The 18,159-nt window shown below is 36.5% G+C and overlaps 1 protein-coding gene across 2 annotated transcripts in view; it reads right to left on the reverse strand.

Annotated features, from left to right (window-relative positions):
- ZFYVE9 (zinc finger FYVE-type containing 9) overlaps nucleotides 1–18,159 on the reverse strand; it is a 184,360-nt gene that overhangs the window by 33,703 nt on the left and 132,498 nt on the right. For both annotated transcript variants that reach the window (XM_077844919.1, XM_077844918.1), the window contains 3 exons: nucleotides 10,593–10,817; nucleotides 8,919–9,001; nucleotides 372–476 (listed from right to left, as the gene is read on the reverse strand). In XM_077844919.1, coding sequence (XP_077701045.1) covers nucleotides 372–476; nucleotides 8,919–9,001; nucleotides 10,593–10,817 — 413 coding nt within the window. The remainder of the gene's footprint in view (nucleotides 1–371; nucleotides 477–8,918; nucleotides 9,002–10,592; nucleotides 10,818–18,159) is intronic.

Below are 18,159 nucleotides of genomic sequence, written 5' to 3' on the forward strand. Positions count from 1 at the left end.
ATGATTAAATGTTGAGTATTGTCAAAATTAATATATACTTACAACAGGAGGAAAAATGAAAAGATCTCACCATGAATACTACCGTTATAAAGTTAATTTTATACCTTAATCGAAATGCAAATCAATCACTGATTATCATGGTTTGAAAAGCAAAATCAATGACACAACTAACGACTAAATAAATCACAAACCTAACATCTTGATTTTCTTTCATGAAATGCCTCATCACTCATCTAAGTCACAGTATTATAAACTGATTTCACTGTCAATTAATTTAAAAATGAAATTTATAAACAATCACATATTTTTCATCTTCATTTATGTATTTGACAATGAGACAATGAGAAATATGTCTTCATGGTAAATCTTACCTCATTGTATCTGTTGCTGGGAATTTTGATACTGGTTTTCCGAACTTCCATGTCAACTATCAAACCCTGAACTACTGGCAATGTATATTGGTAATTTCTGAAATCCTAGGAAAAAGCAGATTGAAGTGGTTAAATAAAGAATTTGCCGATGGCAGGATTTGATTTATAGCAATAAAATCAGCATAAATAGTATGTGAAAATTAAAAGATCTCATTTATTTAAATAAGGAAATGTATTATGGAAATCCTATTGTATATATTCCCTAATTAGAATGTAAACTCTCATAAGGAAGTAGACCAGTCTCATATACACCTTATATACAATATTAAATAAATATTTGAATGCTTATTACTCGGCTTTACCACTACTTAACATTTTCTGTTTTTGTTAACTGTCTCCTCCCTCTAAACTAAGCTCCAAGAGGGTAGGTACTCTCACTTCTTTTCTTCTTGTTATATCCCAGATGCCTGGAACAGCCTAGGCACTCAATGAATATCTGTAGGGTAAAATATATACACATACACACACCATATCCAGTGTGGCTGAAGCAAAGTGAGCAAAAACGGTAGGAGTTCAAGTCAAAGTGATGGCACAAAGCTAGATTTCATAGGGTTTCATAGGCCACTGTAAGTACCTTTGCATTTACTGTGAGGTGTCTGGCCTACTTTAACAGATCTCCCTGACTACTTTGTAAAGAATAGAGGTAAGGGAACAAGCATAGAAGAAAGGAGATCAAATAAACATATAAAAATAATTCAGGCAAGAGACAGTGATAATTGACCAAAGTGTCAAAAATTCAAAAGGTGGTGAGAAGCAATGAGATTCCAGATATATTTTGAATGGGAACCTGACAACATTTATCACTGCATTGAATATGGAATGTGGAATAAAAGTGAAGAATCAAAGATGATTCTGAAGTATATGGACTGGGCAACTACAAGACTGCATTGCCATTTACTGAGAGGCAGAACATGATGCAAAGGGGAAGGTGGCAAGTCAGAAGTCTGCAGAAGAAAGGTGTCCTAGATGCTAAGAAAAGAAAATGTATAGATACTGGTAAGCTGTTGGATGGAACAGTGTGAAAATTGTTTTCTGACTGCTGCTATTGGGGAAATTGGAGCTGGGTTATCAGCTGGAAGTAAGAAAAGGAGATGAGTACTGGCAATTTGAGAAAACAGGAAAATTGGAATGTGTTATGGACCAGGAAAGATTGCCAGGTAAGTCTGAGAGCTTCCTTAATGGTATTGGTCATGAATCTAAAGTGAGACCAGTGAATAGGCTTGTCTTCATCCACTTTCAGGCTTGGATAAAGTTATGAATGAATGAAGAAGTACATCCACACAGGTATGTATAGTCAATTGATTGATTGATTGATTGATTGATTTAATTTTTATGATAGTCACACACAGAGAGAGAGAGGCAGAGACACAGGCAGAGGGAGAAGCAGGCTCCATGCACCGGGAGCCCAACGTGGGATTCGATCCTGGGTCTCCAGGATCGCGCCCTGGGCCAAAGGCAGGCGCTAAACTGCTGCACCACCCAGGGATCCCTCTTTTTTTTTTTTTTTTTAAGATTGATTGATTGACTGATTAATTACAGGGAAAGAGCAAGAACAGGGGGAGGAGCAGACGGAGAGAGAGGGGGAAAGTATCTCAAGCTGACTCTGCATGGAGTCCCATGAGGGGCATGATTTCACAAATATGAGCCAAAACCAAGAGATGGTTGCTTAACTGACTGAGCCCCAACTGACTTTTTGAAAAGGGTATAAAGGCAAGTAAATGAAGGAAGGATAGTCTTTTTGACAAATGGTACTGAAACTGGACATATGAATGAAAAAAAAGTTTCTAAGAATGCCTCACAATCATAAACAAAAACTAACTAAAAATGGACCATAGGCCTAAATATAACACATAAAAATAGAACTATAAGCTTACTACAAAGAAACATCCAAGAAAATATTTGTTATATCATTCTAGTCAATAAGTTCTTAGCATACAAAAAGCATGTTCCACAAAAAAAAAAAAAAAAAAAAAAAACTCAAGAAACTTGAAGGGTACCTAGGTGGCCCAGTTGGTTGAGCATCTATCTTCAGCTCAGGTCACGATACTGGGGTCCTGGGATTGAGCCCTGAGTCAAGCTCCCTACTCAGTGGGGAGCCTGCTTCTCCCTTACTCTACCCTGCTTGTGTATGTTCTCTCTCTCTCAAATAAATAAAAAAAAAATTTTTTTTAACAAATTGAACTTTAACAAAATTAACTTCTGTTCTGTGAAAGACACTGTTAAGAGAATAAAAAGGTAAACCAGAGGCTGGGAGAAAATATAACAAATGATATAAATCTACCAAAAGATATATTCAGAATACATGAAAAACTCTCAAAACTCAACAAGAAAATAACAACCATATTTTTTAAATGGGCAAAAATCTGAACATTCACTAAAGAAGATATAAAGAGGACAAATTAGCACATGAACAAATGTTCTGAATCATTCACTATAAACAGCATACAAATTAAAATCACAAAAATTAAGATCACTAAACTCCTATTGGAATGGCAAAAATTAAAAACAAAAAAAGAGAAATAACAAGTGCTGGCAAAAAAAAAAAAAAAAATACTTGTATATTCTCTGTGAGTGCCAGCTACTACAGGTGTGTTGGAAAGTAATTTCACAGTTCTTTATAACACTAAATGTACAACATGGCTTAACTATCCCATTCCCAGGTATTTATCCAAGAGAAGGGGAAACTGATGTTTACCTAAAATTTCATAATTAAATGTTTATGGCAACTTTATTTATAGTCACCCCAAACTAGAACAACCCACAGATCCATCAACAGGTAAATGGAAACTGTGGTTCATACGTACAACCGAACACTACTACACAGCAATAAAGATGAATGAACTATTTGTATTAAAGGTTACCAGAATATGCCACCCCAAAATATGCCTCTGTTAATCACTCTTTGGTCAGTCTCATTTATAGGGCCTCATCAAAGAACCAAAGATAAGTAAAGGAAAAAGACTATTATTTCCTCCAACAATATATGTAACACAGGTAAGTTTCAAATACATAAGTAAAAGAAACCAGACTGAAAATACTACATACCGGGTGATTCCAATTATATGACAGTCAGAAAAAGCTAAAACTATAGGGACAGAGGATCAATGGTTACCAGACATTAGGGGTGCACTAGCAAGTTTTCTGGAGTGATGGAACTGTCTGTATCTTAATTCCAACAGTGGTAGTAACATAACTCTTCATTTGTCCAAACTCTTCAAAAGGTGAATTTTACTGTACATCAATGAAAAAAAAGTTTCTTTAAGAAAGGTAAATTTAAATAGGGTTTACATTTTGCCAGGCCACCACAACAGAGGGGAAGAGACAGAGAGGAACTAGAATTATGTCCCCCCCAAAAAAGTGATTTTAATGATGAAACCATGGAGTCTTAAGACAGGGAAAGAGAAAAGCAAGAGGAGTGAGACAATGGAACAGTATTAGAATCAATAGATTGGGGACGCCTGGGTGTCTAAGCAGTTGAGCGTCTGCCTTCAGCCCAGGGCATGATCCCGGAGTCCTGGGATCGAGTCCCACATCAAGTCCCTGCATGGAGCCTGCTTCTCCCTCTGCCTGTGTCTCTCTGCCTGCCTTTCTCTCTCTCTCTCTCTCATGAATAAATAAATAAAATCTGAAAAAAAAAAAAAAGGAATCAATAGATTGTAAGTCCTAATAAGCTAGAGACAGAGAAGGTGGTAAAAGGGTTCAAAGCAAGTTTCCTCCAGATGTGTCACCTTGAACTGAAGGCAACTGAGACTCTGTAGCTCAAGAGAAGCTTTTGCCTTCATCTAAACTACCTAGAAGAACCTAAATTGAGGGTTTTTCCCAGACTTAGAATTATTACTAGAGATAAATTCTGTGTGACCCATCTGTATGGCAGATTACCAAAACACCTAATTAGCAAACATCTGTTCTTATTCTTACTGCCTTATGAATTGCCCTCCTCCCTTTGGAGGCCCTGGGCCCCTATCCCATTCCTTAGCTCAGGATGGCATATATAACTCCTTTCACCTTTCTGTCTTTGAACCCCTCATGTATGTGAGGTTCTCACATATATACAAAATTTAATTTTCTCCTGTTAATTTGTCTCATGTTAATTTAATTCTTAGACCAGTTGGAAGTATCTTTAAAGGCAGAGAAAAAATTTTCCTCTCCAATAGTCGTGATGGAGAGCAAGACACTTCAGTAAATAATCCACTGAAAGTTTGTATAAGTAAATTGACATAGGCCATAAAAACCATAGGCTTCTGCTACTAGATTACAGGATAAATATCTCCTTTTCATGCTAACACAGATTATAATCAGTAAGAAAAATTACCTTGTCAAAAATGTGACTAAAAACTAAAGATGTCAAAGAGTGACAATAGGATGGGGACCAGAGTAGAAAGAGGGAGGGAGGGAGATGGGAGAGAAGGAAATCTTATAAACTATAACTTCAAAATTTCCACTTTTGGGGGGGCTTGGCTGACTCAGATCGTGGAGCATGATATTCTTGATCTCAGAGTAAAAAGTTCAAGTCCCACATTGAGGGTAGGGATCATGAAATAAAAATCAATTAATTAATTAATTTTTCATTTCTGGCCTAAATGAAGAAAGAAGGACTAGATTTATTCTCCTGCCTGAAACAAACAAACCTGCACAGAATACAGGAAACAATAATTTTTAAAGATACTTAGTCTCAAGCAACATAGAACAGTGATCCTTGAGAGGCAGAAAACGAACAAGGTGAGCTCTATGACTATTCAGCTTATGCTTCCAGAGAGTTTCCAAGTTCAGGTGCAGGGAAGGGGGAATGTAGGTAGAGGTGGACAGATTTCCTGAGTTGAAGCAAAACTAAGAATCCAAAAACCCAAGGTAGCTAGAGTTCACAGGATAGAGTATCAGAGAGCAGAAAACTGATGCAGAGAAGAACTCCAAAGATTTGTAGGGGATCTCACTCCAGAATTCAGGAGAGTTCTGATTAGCAAATGTATATGAAGAAATCTCTTGAGGCCAGTGAAAGAACTATCTGAAATGATTACTGGAAACATTATCTGGTACACAGGTCTGGGAATATAGTGCCTAGACCTAAAAACCAGAGAGGAGAATCTCATATTCCATGGGCATTAGGCACAGTATTGTTGTACGACAAAGAATTTGGCTAGTTTTTGCTCCTGGTTCCTGAGAGGTGGCCTCTAAAGCGCTGGAATTTCCTGAGCTACAGGAGTATCTTTGTTATTCAGCAGTGGCTCCCTTGATAGTCTATGTTAATTTAGACCCTCACAGTGGGTCTCTAGATAGTTTATGCCAACAAGATGACTCAGGGTGGGGTGTGGCCATGACAAAAAGTTCAACCATCTGACTAGAGGTTGGGGCTTAGGGGCACATGGTATCAGGGGGGCTGCAGACTGAATTCAATCACATGGCCAGTGACTCAATCAATTATGCCTAGGTAAGGAAACTCCAATAAAAACTGGGGACACAAAAGGTCAGGTGCTTACTCTGTGCATATTATGTATCAATGTATCAGCTGGGTGACAAGTCCCAGAGGACACAGAAGCTTCTTATGTGGGACCCTTCTAGACCTTGTAGTATGTGTTCTTTTCTTTTTACTGGCTCTAATTTGTAATTCCTTTACTATAATAAAACTGTAATCATAAGTATAATACACTTTGCTCAGTTCCATGAATCATTCTAGTGAATTACCAAAACTGAGATGGCAGTGGGAATGCCAACATTTGTATCCAGTTAGTCAGAAGTATGGGTAGCCTGGGAATCCCTAAACTTGAAACTGGTGTCTGAAGTAACAACAGTATTGTAAAAAATGTGCCTTTAATCTGTGAACTTTAGCCTAACTTCAAATAGGGCCAAAAGTCATTTCAGGTACTCAGAAGGGTCTTGCCTTAGTATTGGGGAATAATTAGTATTATAGTAAACCAGACTTTGGTTCCACCTTACAAATCTTGAAAGCAAGACTTGAAAGGACCAAACTATTTTTAGGTAAATTAACTACCTTACTTGCAACACAACTCAAAAATATTTATAGGAATAGAAAACTATCCAGCACCAAGCAAGGAAAAATCATAATATTTGGCATTCAATAAAAAATTTAAAAATACCAAGCATGCAAAGAAGCAGGAAAATACAACTCAAAGTAAAGGGGTAGTTAAACTGAATTAGAACTGATAGAGATGTTATAATTATCAAACAATTACATTATAATAATTACTATGACCATATTCCAGATGTTCAAAATATTAAGTATAGGCATACAGAATACAGAAAAAGACCTAAGCCAGACTTCTAGAGATGAAAATTACAATGAGTAAGATCAATCCCCTTTTCCCTTAAAAAGATGGAACTGGCAGCTTTAACAATGCAAAATAAAAGATTACTGAACTTGAAGACAATAAACAATAAAAACCATCCAAAATGAAACATAAAGAGGAAAAAAAAAAAGACTGAAAAAGAATTAAAAAAGCATTAGTGAGCTGTGAAACAATTTCAAGCAGCCTAATATTGTCTGTAACATTAGAGTCATTGAAGGAGAGGAGGAGGTAGACAGAAAGTTATTTGATAAAAACTATAAACTTGGGCAGCCCCGGTGGCTCAGTGGTTTAGCGCCACCTTCAGCCCAGGGCCTGATCCTGGAGACCCAGGATCGAGTTCCACGTCGGGCTCCGTGCTTGTCCCTCTGCCTGTGTCTCTGCCTCTCTCTCCCTCTCTCTCCCTCTCTCTCCCTCTCTCTGTCTCAAATGAATAAATAAATAAAATCTTAAAAAAACAAAACTATAAACTCACAAAACTAAGAAGCTCAACGAACTCCAAACACAAGAAACATATACCAAAAAACCATATGAAGGCACATAATCATATTGCTCAAAACCAGTAATAAGAAGATAAAGTGGGCAGCCTGGGTGGCTCAGCAGTTAAGCGCCACCTTCGGCCCAGGGTGTGATCCTGGAGACCTGGGATCAAGTCCCACGTCAGGCTTCCTGCATGGAGCCTGCTTCTCTGTGTCTCTGCCTCTTTCTCTGTGTGTCTCTCATGAATAAATAAATAAAATATTAAAAAAAAAATAAAGCAACCAGAGAAGGAAAAAACATTATGTAGAGAGGAACAAAGAGGGAAAATAGACTCCTTGTCTGAAACAATGCAAACCAAAAGATAGCAGAAGGATTATTATTCATCCTTCAAATACTCAAAGAATAAAATTGCCAACCTAGAATTCTATATCCAGCAAAAATATCTTTCAAACATGAAGGCAAAATAAAGATATTGTTAGAAATACAGGTGTCAAAAGAGCTTCTCACCAGCAGACCCACAGGACAAGAAATGTTACAGGAAATCTTTCAGGCAGAAGGAAAAGGACACCAGATAGAGATACAGGTTTACACAAAGGAATGAAGATCCCTGGAAATGGCAACTATGTAGGTAAAGCTACATGAGTTTTTATTATTTAAATATCTTTAAAACATAATTGAAACTATTAACTACAACTGCATGACAGAGTTAAGGAAATAAATCCAGTCCCCAGAAAGCAACTAAAAAGCTGGGTAAGCAGTTTTTAAAAAACAATCATTACAATGCTCTGGATTAGACCAAAGGCATACAACACCCTGAGACAGGTTTATTCATGAAAGCTGTTCAACTCCAAGCAAGGCCAGTCGAGCTGAGCCTGTGAGAGCTGAGCCTGTGATCATGCTTGGGGCTGCCCCCTAGCCCACTCAGGTAGTTTAAGGTAGTTTGTAAAAATAATAATCTCTGCTACTGGAAGGATCTGACTTGATTTGGAGTGGTAGTGGTAATCTCAGCAGCTCATGAAGACAGAAAGCTTGGTTGGCTCAAGGTTGCTACTCGCTGGCCTGTTTGGGGTAAGTGAGGAGCAGGCAGGCTAGTCAGAGATTTAACAAAGGCTCTGGGAGAGGACACAGCCCTGAAAAGCTTCACAAACTCTCCACACACCCAGGAGTGACCTTAGTCTGTGCACACGTACAGCAAAGACCTTAGTGGGCCCAAGCCAACCAATATCCTTGGTCAACAGAGTTAGAGCCTGTGCATGTGCAAAGGCACATGGGAGCCCAATGCAAAGGAAAATAATAAAGTTTGAATTCCAATCTATACACAAATCCATCAAAAAGGATGAAAACCTTTGTCACCTAGGGTATTTTAATAAATCTCTGAGCAATCTCAGGCTAAGCAATAAGCTATATAGACAAAGGGGACACCAATATGATGGGAAGCTTAAAATTAAAACAAGACAGAATGCTTGGTGCTTGATTACGTCTAGTCCTCACAATAATCCTGCAAGGACATTTAATAAGTGTATAATCAAGGGCTGAAATCCTATACTATTTCATTCCAAAGCTCCATATACTTTCCAAAGAATATGTATGTTATTCTTTTCCTACAGTATAAATCTGCACCTGGCTATTAACAAAAAATGAAATCCTTCTCTTCCTTTTCCTGTACAAACCCGAGTAAGAAAAAAGAAAATAAAAATCCCCAACTTACTGCAAGAAGATTCATGATGGTATGCCCTGTCTCTCCAAACAATGGCTTCCGAAATCTGACACTGAAGAGTGGGCATGGATAAACTATGGAAATGAGAAATAACAAGACTAAGTTTGACAGCTTAACATTTTGGTAAAAGAGATATCATGATTCATAAAGTTTTCAAAATATAACTCTAACAGCTGTTTTAAAGCATATGAAATTTAGGGCTCAAAAGCTTTTGGCATAGTAGCATCAAAGACAAATTCTGAATCTTCTACAAACCATACCAGAGTAAGTCTTTTGATGACCAGAATAAGCCTTTTGATGCAACTGTCTCAAAAATGAACTACAAAGTCTTAGGAAGCACTCTTCTTCAAACTGGATTAATATGATCCAGGGAACAAATATCTCCTAATTCTTCTGTGTTTACTCTTACACACCTTCCTACCAGGATTATCCTCCTTAGAATAGGCAACCTATTAGCTGGCTTATTCCTCAAACTTTATGGGGTGAGACAACCTATTAGCTGGCTTATTCCTCAAATTTTATGGGGTGAACTGCCTATACAGGACAGAAAGATATACATGTTGTTTCCTCTGCAAACAGTTCCTTCCTTTCCCTACTTAATTTAACTGACTCATATGCCTCTCTCACAATTCAGTCCAGAAGCAAATTGGTCCAAAAGATGTTTCTTATCCAACTCCTTCACTTTGGTGAAGTCAGAGTCCGTCTTGGAACTCCAAAAGAACTTTGTTAGCTTTGAACATGTGCTTTAACACAATATACTACTATAATCATTATTCCTGTATGTCTTCCTTACAGAGGTTTCCAAGAGCCTGTAACCATGCCTTAGCTATTTCTGAATTTCCAGGATTTGTTACAAATAGTAGGGCTTTGTTAAATTCTTATTAAATGAATAAATAAGCAAAAGAATGAAGCTGACCTCCTGAAAACACATAATATACTGTTTTATAGTTTATAAAACAGTTTTTCATTATCTCATTTGATCCTCTTAACAATCTTACATAATAATGTAAAACGCAAGTATTATTTTTTCTACTTGCAGAGGAAACTGACAGATTGAGTGACTTGCCCAGAGTTACAGTAAGTCATAGAGTTAAGAACCCTGTTCAAATGGTCTGATTCCTAGACCACAGCAATTCTAAGTGAAGATAGTTTAAAAGAAAGCTTGCATTTAGGCCTTAATGTCTTTAAAATACTCACAACTTAGTTGTATTGCTTCCACCACGGGCAAGGAAGCTCTTCTATTGCTCACTTTATCAACTGAGAGTGATCTCTACAGCACTAGTTTCTAGCATGTTACATTATGTAAAATATAATTTGTCCTAAGTATTTTTCAACAAAATTACCAAAAAATGCTCACTATAGATACTGTAAAAAGATACTTGTTAAATTCCAATATATTTTTTTCTGAAGATGGTTATATATTTATCAGCGAACTACATAAAACCAGTAAGTTTACAAGATAATAAATAATCACTAACTTCCTCACTTGAGATTTTTTAGTCCTTTCCATTAAAGCTAAAATAAGTAAAGACAATGGCCAAATTTAGGTTGGCTATTTCAAAAGACTTCTCCTGGATTGTATCACTGTGGGGAGAGGGTCTGAATATCTCGGGCCGTTAGTCATCAAATCTGGGTCATATGGTGTAGAAGTTATTTTACACTTACGTCGATATTCAGCTCCAAGTCTCAACATTAGTCGGATGGGAAACACTTTAGCCCAAGGAGTTTCCCATTTCTGGATGAGAATCCCAAACAAATAAGGTGGGGTTGGGAGTACTAGGTCTTGCAGTGACTGGTAAGTAGATGTCACATATAAGAATCCACCATGTTCTTTACTGCCAAGGAAACTCTGACTGAAGAAGGAATGTCCCAAGTTGCCCACAACATTTCCTAAAACAAAAAAGTTCATTAATTACTCCCTTAATAAATCACTCACATTTTTAATAATCGTCATTACTTAACATTGGGCCAGACACTGCAGAACACTAATTCCCAAACTTTCACTATGAAAGACGCATTTATAAACAGTATTTACTAAATGAAAATTTGTTTTCCAATCTTATCAGGGCCTCTGGTTAGCATGAAATATTATCACACTGTGGAAGTCTATCTAGCTAAAAGCCCAAAATATTGATGCCTTCCTTAGACTGGACAACTCTACTGTATGAATCACTTTGGAGGTATCAGGATAAGAATCACTGCCTCAAAAGTCATGAAAAAAATGTTACGACCAGGTATCTGCTCTCACAGACCTTACAATCTCACTGGGTGAATACAGTCAGTTCATGAACATAATAAATTAAGACCATACGTAGAGTTATGTATGAGACACTGAGGGAAGAAAACTTATGGAGAAGATAGTATCACAGACAGGATTTATGTTTTGTAATTTTGGGTGGGACAAATATGAAACATAATGCAGGGCTTATTTAAATTCATACTAGTTTTTTTTTCCTTTTAGGTGCAAATGCCCTTGCCTAAGCACTTTCTAATTCAGATATTTTTTAAATGAAACAGTGACAAATCAGCCTTTCATTAAGATGACATTTTCCTCAGTTTGGAATTACAGAAGAACTTCCCAACAGGAGATGTTCCATAGAGGTAGATAGGTTCCCTAGACATGTGTAAGCTTCTTCCAATATCTCTGAAAGAAATAACAGCAAATACAGAAATGCTCATAAGAAAACTTAATGCTTACTTTCCTAGAAAACAAGGCTCTACTCACAGAATAGTTCAATAATGGGTCACAGAATCCAGGAGTGAAGTAAGAAGCTGAGAGCCATGTTCACCTGTACATTATTATTTGCCAAATACATATAGAGACAGTACTCTTCTTACCCCAGGATTAACCAAATCTGGCTGCACATTTTAGCTGCTGGGTCAGATCTATGAAAACAAAATCCCCATATCTAGAAGCAGTATGTATTTTAAGGAAAAAAATCACAGATTGTGGAGTCACAGAGGTATGGTTTGAATACTAGTTCAATCACTATTATGTGATTTGGGGGCAAATTATTTGACTTCTGCAAGCATCAATATTGGTGTAAAGCAGGGGAAATTATAAACTTCAGAACTGTTAAATAAACGATAGAATTTATGCAAAATGCCTAAGAACACATGGCACACAGTGTGTTTTCAAAAAATTGTAACTCTTATTGTTATAATGTACATGTACATATAATGACTAGGCAAATATTATAGGATTTTCTTTGCTTTATCAAAGATTTTAAAGTTTGTATAAATTTTCATCTTTTAACCTGGAGAGAAGAATGGGATGTAAAAGAGATAGAAGACTTTTTTTTTTTTTCCATCTACAATGGAGAGTATACAATAGCATTCCTCTGAAGTTCTAACAAGAGCATAATGTTTATGTTTCATAAAACTGCCCTAGTGCTTATATACCTCAAAGGTGAAAACTCTGTCGGCTTGGTACTCAGGCATTCATTCATTATCCCTTTGGGGATTTCCCTATTAGAGATTGGATTATTTATGGATAATCTATTACTGGCTATTTTTCTATAGATATTACCTTTTTGCTTCTACCACCCAACAACCTCTTTCTCTGTCTCAATAACACTCAGATTCTTCCCTATGCACCTTTATATTATATATTATACTGTAAACATCTATGTTCTTAAAAACATTTTTTTAAGGTAAATCTCTATCAATCCTAATAAGTGATTTAGACTGCTATATACCACCTCATTGATAAACACGTAGCATTCCACAGGTGTAGATACTAGCAAAAATAAAACACTGGGTATGAGAATTTAACAAACACAAGCTTTCGTTGAAAACTTAATCTGGGGCTCTTGAACTCGTGAAGTCTGTTATATATTGGTTTATACAGGTTCTTCTCTATGGGAAGATACAATAGAATGAATCTACTGAACTAATATATCCCAAGACTACTACAGAATCCATATATATAAAATAGATACTGATTCTTGCTTCTGAGCTTAAATGACCAAGAATACAAAGCTATTTTGCATGGCATTAATCAGATAATTCTCAGACCAGTGCCACTAGAACTGAACTTTGGAATGAGTGAATGAACGAATGAATGAATGTATTTAAGAGAGAGACAGCGTGCACACAAGCAGTAGGGGCAGAGGGAGAGGGAGAAATAGACTCTCCACTGAGCAGGGAGCCCAAGGCGGGGCTCCATCCCAGGATCCTGGGATCATGACCTGAGCCAAAGGCAGATTCTTAACCAACTGGGCCACCCAGGTACCTCTGGGTTTTTTTATTTTACAGATGAGGAAATTGAAGGTTAGGAGTGGAGGTGAAGTGACTCTCAAAAGACAAGGTAAAATAAGTGGCAAAATAAGATCTAGAGAGCAGATCTTTTAATCTCCTAGTCTTTTAATATACCATACTGTCTTTCATACATATATATATAATAAGTATATTTTATATATAGTAATTTATAATTTTCCATCTTAAATTTGGAATTTTAACTTTGTTTTTCAAAGTGCTTACAGCCATCTTTAAATTCAATTCAAATACAACTTAAATATCTATGTGACAACAGCTTCCTTTTGTTTCAAAACATGTTTATCCTCACAGCTAACTCAAATGGAACAATTTCCAAACAAATGGTTCACTTACTTTAAGAAATATTAATATTCATGATTAACATATAACTTCAAACTATCAAAAGAATTTAGATAGCTGCTTGATGTTCTTTGCAATACAATAAACTGCAGTTAAGCATAAGTACTTCAAAAAACGTCATTTCCTCAGTCCAGAGCATCTGCGAGATTTGCCGTGTAACTTCAAAAAATTCAAGAGGCAGTTTACTGCTTTTTTAGAACATGAGATTTAGAGAAGATACAGCTGAATTCAAACCTGGGTTCAGCCACTAATCAACTACTTGTCTGATTTTTGATTAAGTTACTTAAGCCCTCAGTGCCTCTCAGTTCCCTCATATGTAAAATGGGGACAAGAACAATAGGAATCTCATGGAGTTGTCGAGAAGAAATGAAATAGTGCACATAAAACAATGAGTATGGCCTAACATGCAATGAGTGTTCAATATATAATAGAGGGGTGCCTGGGTTGTGCAGTTGGTTAACCACCCAACTCTTGCTTTTTAAAAAAAAAAAAAAATTTATTTATTTATTCATAGAGACAGAGAGAGAGAGAGAGAGAGAGGGAGGGAGAGAGGCAGAGGGAGAAGCAGGCTCCACGCAGGGAGCCCAATGCAGGGAGCCCAATGTGGGACTCAATCCCGGGTCTCCAGGATCACACCCCAGGCTGCAGGTGGCGCCAAACCGCTGTGTCACCGGGGCTGCCTGCAACTCTTGCTTTTGGCACAGGTTGATCTCCGTATTGAGAGACTGAGACCTGCATCAGGCTCCATGCTCATCAGGGAGTCTGCTTAAGATTCTCTCCCTCTGCCCCTCCCCTTTGAATGTGCACACTGGCATGCTCTCTCTTCCAAGTAAGTAAATCTTTTTAAATAAGTAAATAAATACTAGATATTAGCCTTAAATTACCTCTTCATAAATAATTCCATATTTCTTTCTCATTGGTTGAAAAATTACTTTGCAAAAAGCACAATACCATGGCTCCTTTGCTCATAGAAAGATACAAAACTAGTTTACCAAAAAGGTTCATAATTAATTGCAAAAGGAGACCATGATAAAATCCAAACCATGATACAACATCTTTAACTGGAAAAACAATACAAGAAATTACTGATGATGAAGAAAACACCAATGAAGTTCCTCCTTCCCTGGAAACACAGCTGCTAGGAAACATTTTTTCTTACTTTACATATAAAAAAGTGACTTACTTCAGAAATACTAGAGATTATAAGCAGTATAATTTTAATAGCCATGAGAAATAATAGTAAGCTACTAAAATCAGAAACAATTACTGGACATTGATTGATCAATCAAAAATTTACCACATGATATACTGCTAGATACTGGTCCGAAAAAGAGATACACATATTAGCAAAATATCTTCTAAGATACACAAAGCTTGACAGACTCCTAGTCATTCCACAAACATTTGCAGGATACCTATCATGTTTTTATAAATGTCTTATCAATTATTTATATTCTTTGAGAGATTACTATTTTTTTTAAAGATTTTATTTATTTATTCATGAGAGACACAGAGAGAGAGGCAGAAACACAGGCAGAGGGAGAAGCAGGCTTCATTCAGGAAGCCCGATGCAGGACTCAATCCTGGGACTCCTGAATCACGCCCTGGGCTGAAGGCAGATACTCAACCACTGAGCCACCTGGGCTGCCCAAGAGAGACTACTATTTTAAAATCTCTCCCCCCGCCGCATTCTCTAATCCACCTACAATTTTTCTTCTAAATACTTGTGGGGATAGAAAATTGGCAAGAGATGGTGCTTTCAAAATACCTAAGTACATTTTTTTTCTAAATTAATAGTGAGTATGCACCTATACTCTTAGGCTGAGATAAATCTCTGCGTTTAAAAAAAAAGGTCAAATTCCATTATATTTGAGGCCTATAATTTTATGTGACATTACAAAATTATTAATAAAAATAAAATTCAAAAATGAATGCAATTATCAATAACATATACATTAGTAATATAGTACCTTAAAATTTACTTTGCCTTTTGATAAATCTATATAAGAAATTTAAATTAACCAAAAGGTCATCTGGATTAACCCAAGTGACCGCAATTTAAAGATACAAAGTAAGGAAGATTTTAGCAGAGTAGGTGATAAAGAGAAATAATTTAAAAAAATTTTTCAAAGATAGGAAATCATAGAAACTTCCCAAGTAATCTGAGTGACTCATGGTATTTCTTTCTCAAGTACTAGAAACACTGGGGTCTCAGAAATGCTCTTAGGTTGACCTCAATAGTATTTAATCTTGTTTCCAAGTCCCAATGGGAACAAGAAGTCAGGAATAATAAGCACAGCATTTTTATTAATAGAAGTGTTCTCTCAGGACTCGTTTCCTCCAGATACTTCTCCACAAAATGACAAATTGCTTCAATCCACGTTTTTTGTTTGTTTGTTTGTTTGTTTAATAAACTTCTCCAATGTGCCAGACTATTTGTTCTAAAGGCTGGTACACAGAGTTGAGCCAGACAGATAAATCCTGCCCTCCCAGAGCTTATATTCTAAAGGAGGCAGACAAACATCAGTTAGCAAAGATAGTGACAAATGTTTTGAAGAAAATAAAACAAGAAAGGTAATGTAAAAGATTGATGGAGACAAGGGAGAGAACACTTCTTTAGCTATGAGGGTAAGGAAAAAATCCTTTGAGGTAGAAACATCTGATAATAGATCTGAATGAAGAGAAGATACCAACCAGTTAAGATCTGCAAAGAATAGCATTCCAGGTCTAGGAACAGTAAGTACAAAAGTCAAGAGTTAGAAATGAGTTTGATGGGTTCAAAGGTCACAAAGGCGATCAATGAAGCTAAACTAAGGAGTAGTAAGAGATAAGGTCAAAGAAATCTTCAGAAACTAAATCATATAGAATCTTGTAGGCCAAAGGCATTTGGAGTTTATTCTAATTTGTAGTGAGAAGCCTCCATTGTGCCTTCATACCCATCACTACGCTACACAAAAATGCTCTCAATTTGCAGGGATTAGATTTAGGATAACCAAAGAACAGCTGAGAGAAAATAAACAGGTTTGCAAACATAAAACTGCAAATGACTGAAAGGGAACAAAAAGCATTTTTCTTTTTTTTTTTCAATTTTTATTTATTTATGATAGTCACAGAGAGAGAGAGAAAGAGAGAGAGAGAGGCAGAGACACAGGCAGAGGGAGAAGCAGGCTCCATGCACCGGGAGCCCGATGTAGGACTCGATCCTGGGTCTCCAGGATCGTGCCCTGGGCCAAAGGCAGGCGCCAAACCGCTGTGCCACCCAGGGATCCCCAAAAAGCATTTTTCAAAGGTAAAATGATTTAACACGCAAGGTTAATATTTATATTCTGTGTTTATAATTTTAATGGTCTTCTTGCCTCATTCCAAAGTTAAATCTAAAAGCTGAAAATCAGTAACAATGTAAACCTTGTATGCCCATGTAATTATTAATCAATTCACATTAATATTCCTATTAAATTGATGACTTTTTTGAAGAGAGAATATACCTTAGGATCCAGCACAAAAGGCAAAAATTACCCAAAACAACAGCTCAGAGATACCCAGATTGATTTCAGAGGCTTCAACATCAAAAAGGAGTTCCAAAGGAAGACAATGTTGGGAATGAAAGAGAAGTAATATTCAAAGGGATAATAACCAAGAATTTTCCAAATTAAAGAAAGAAATGTGTTTTCAAATCAAAAGTACACTTTTGGTACTAGACAACAAAAATAAAACTAAATCCACATATATGTTCACATAGATCAACAGAATAGAGAAAGAAACCCATACATAGAATGCAAACTAATATTTAAAAAGTATCAAGGTAATTTGATGGCAAAAGGATAGTCTTTTTAACAAATTGTTCGAACAACTGGATATCCATAAGCGGAAAAAAAAAAAAAAAAAAAAAAGGAACTTTGAGCCTTACCTCTGTAGGGCTCAAGGGCAGCTGCCCCTTAGAGAGGCCATGTTATGTTGGCACAAAAATTATTCTGAGTTAAAAAACTATTAAAACCCAGCAGATTCAGGAATAGCTCTTTTCTTCCCATATAACTGTCTACAAAAATTTTAAATAAAGGATCTGGTCTGGTAAAAGAACTATCACCCATAGATGACTACATTATACCATGAACTAGGTATGGAGGACAAGAAGGAACCCATGCAGGCCCATCTGATCAAAGTTCTCTATGTCACATTGTTTCTGCGTGGCCCAGCAAACATTTGAAACACTTACTCTTTTTCATCTTCCTGTGAATTGCATTCCTTCCCTCTGAAGTCCCAGACCCCCTACCACTCCCTCTGCTTAGTTCAGAATGGCATATATACCTCACCTTGCCTGTCTCTGGAATTTCCATGACTGTATGGATTCCCCATATGTATGAAACTAAATTTGATTTTCTCCTGTTAATCTGTCTCATGTAAAATTGGTTTTTAGTTCAGCTAGAAGAATCTTCAAGAGAACAGGAAATTCTTACTCTCCAACACCCCACTCCCTGTGGAAATATTAACTCAAAATGAATTATATATATCTATATGTAAGAGATACAACTATAAAACTTCCAGAAAAAAATATATTCGGAGAAAATTTTTGTGACTTTGGGTTAAGGTAAAGATTTCTTAGGAAACTAAAGTATAA

The sequence above is a fragment of the Canis aureus genome, chromosome 13 (genome assembly GCF_053574225.1).
Source record: "Canis aureus isolate CA01 chromosome 13, VMU_Caureus_v.1.0, whole genome shotgun sequence".
Taxonomy (NCBI): domain Eukaryota; kingdom Metazoa; phylum Chordata; class Mammalia; order Carnivora; family Canidae; genus Canis; species Canis aureus.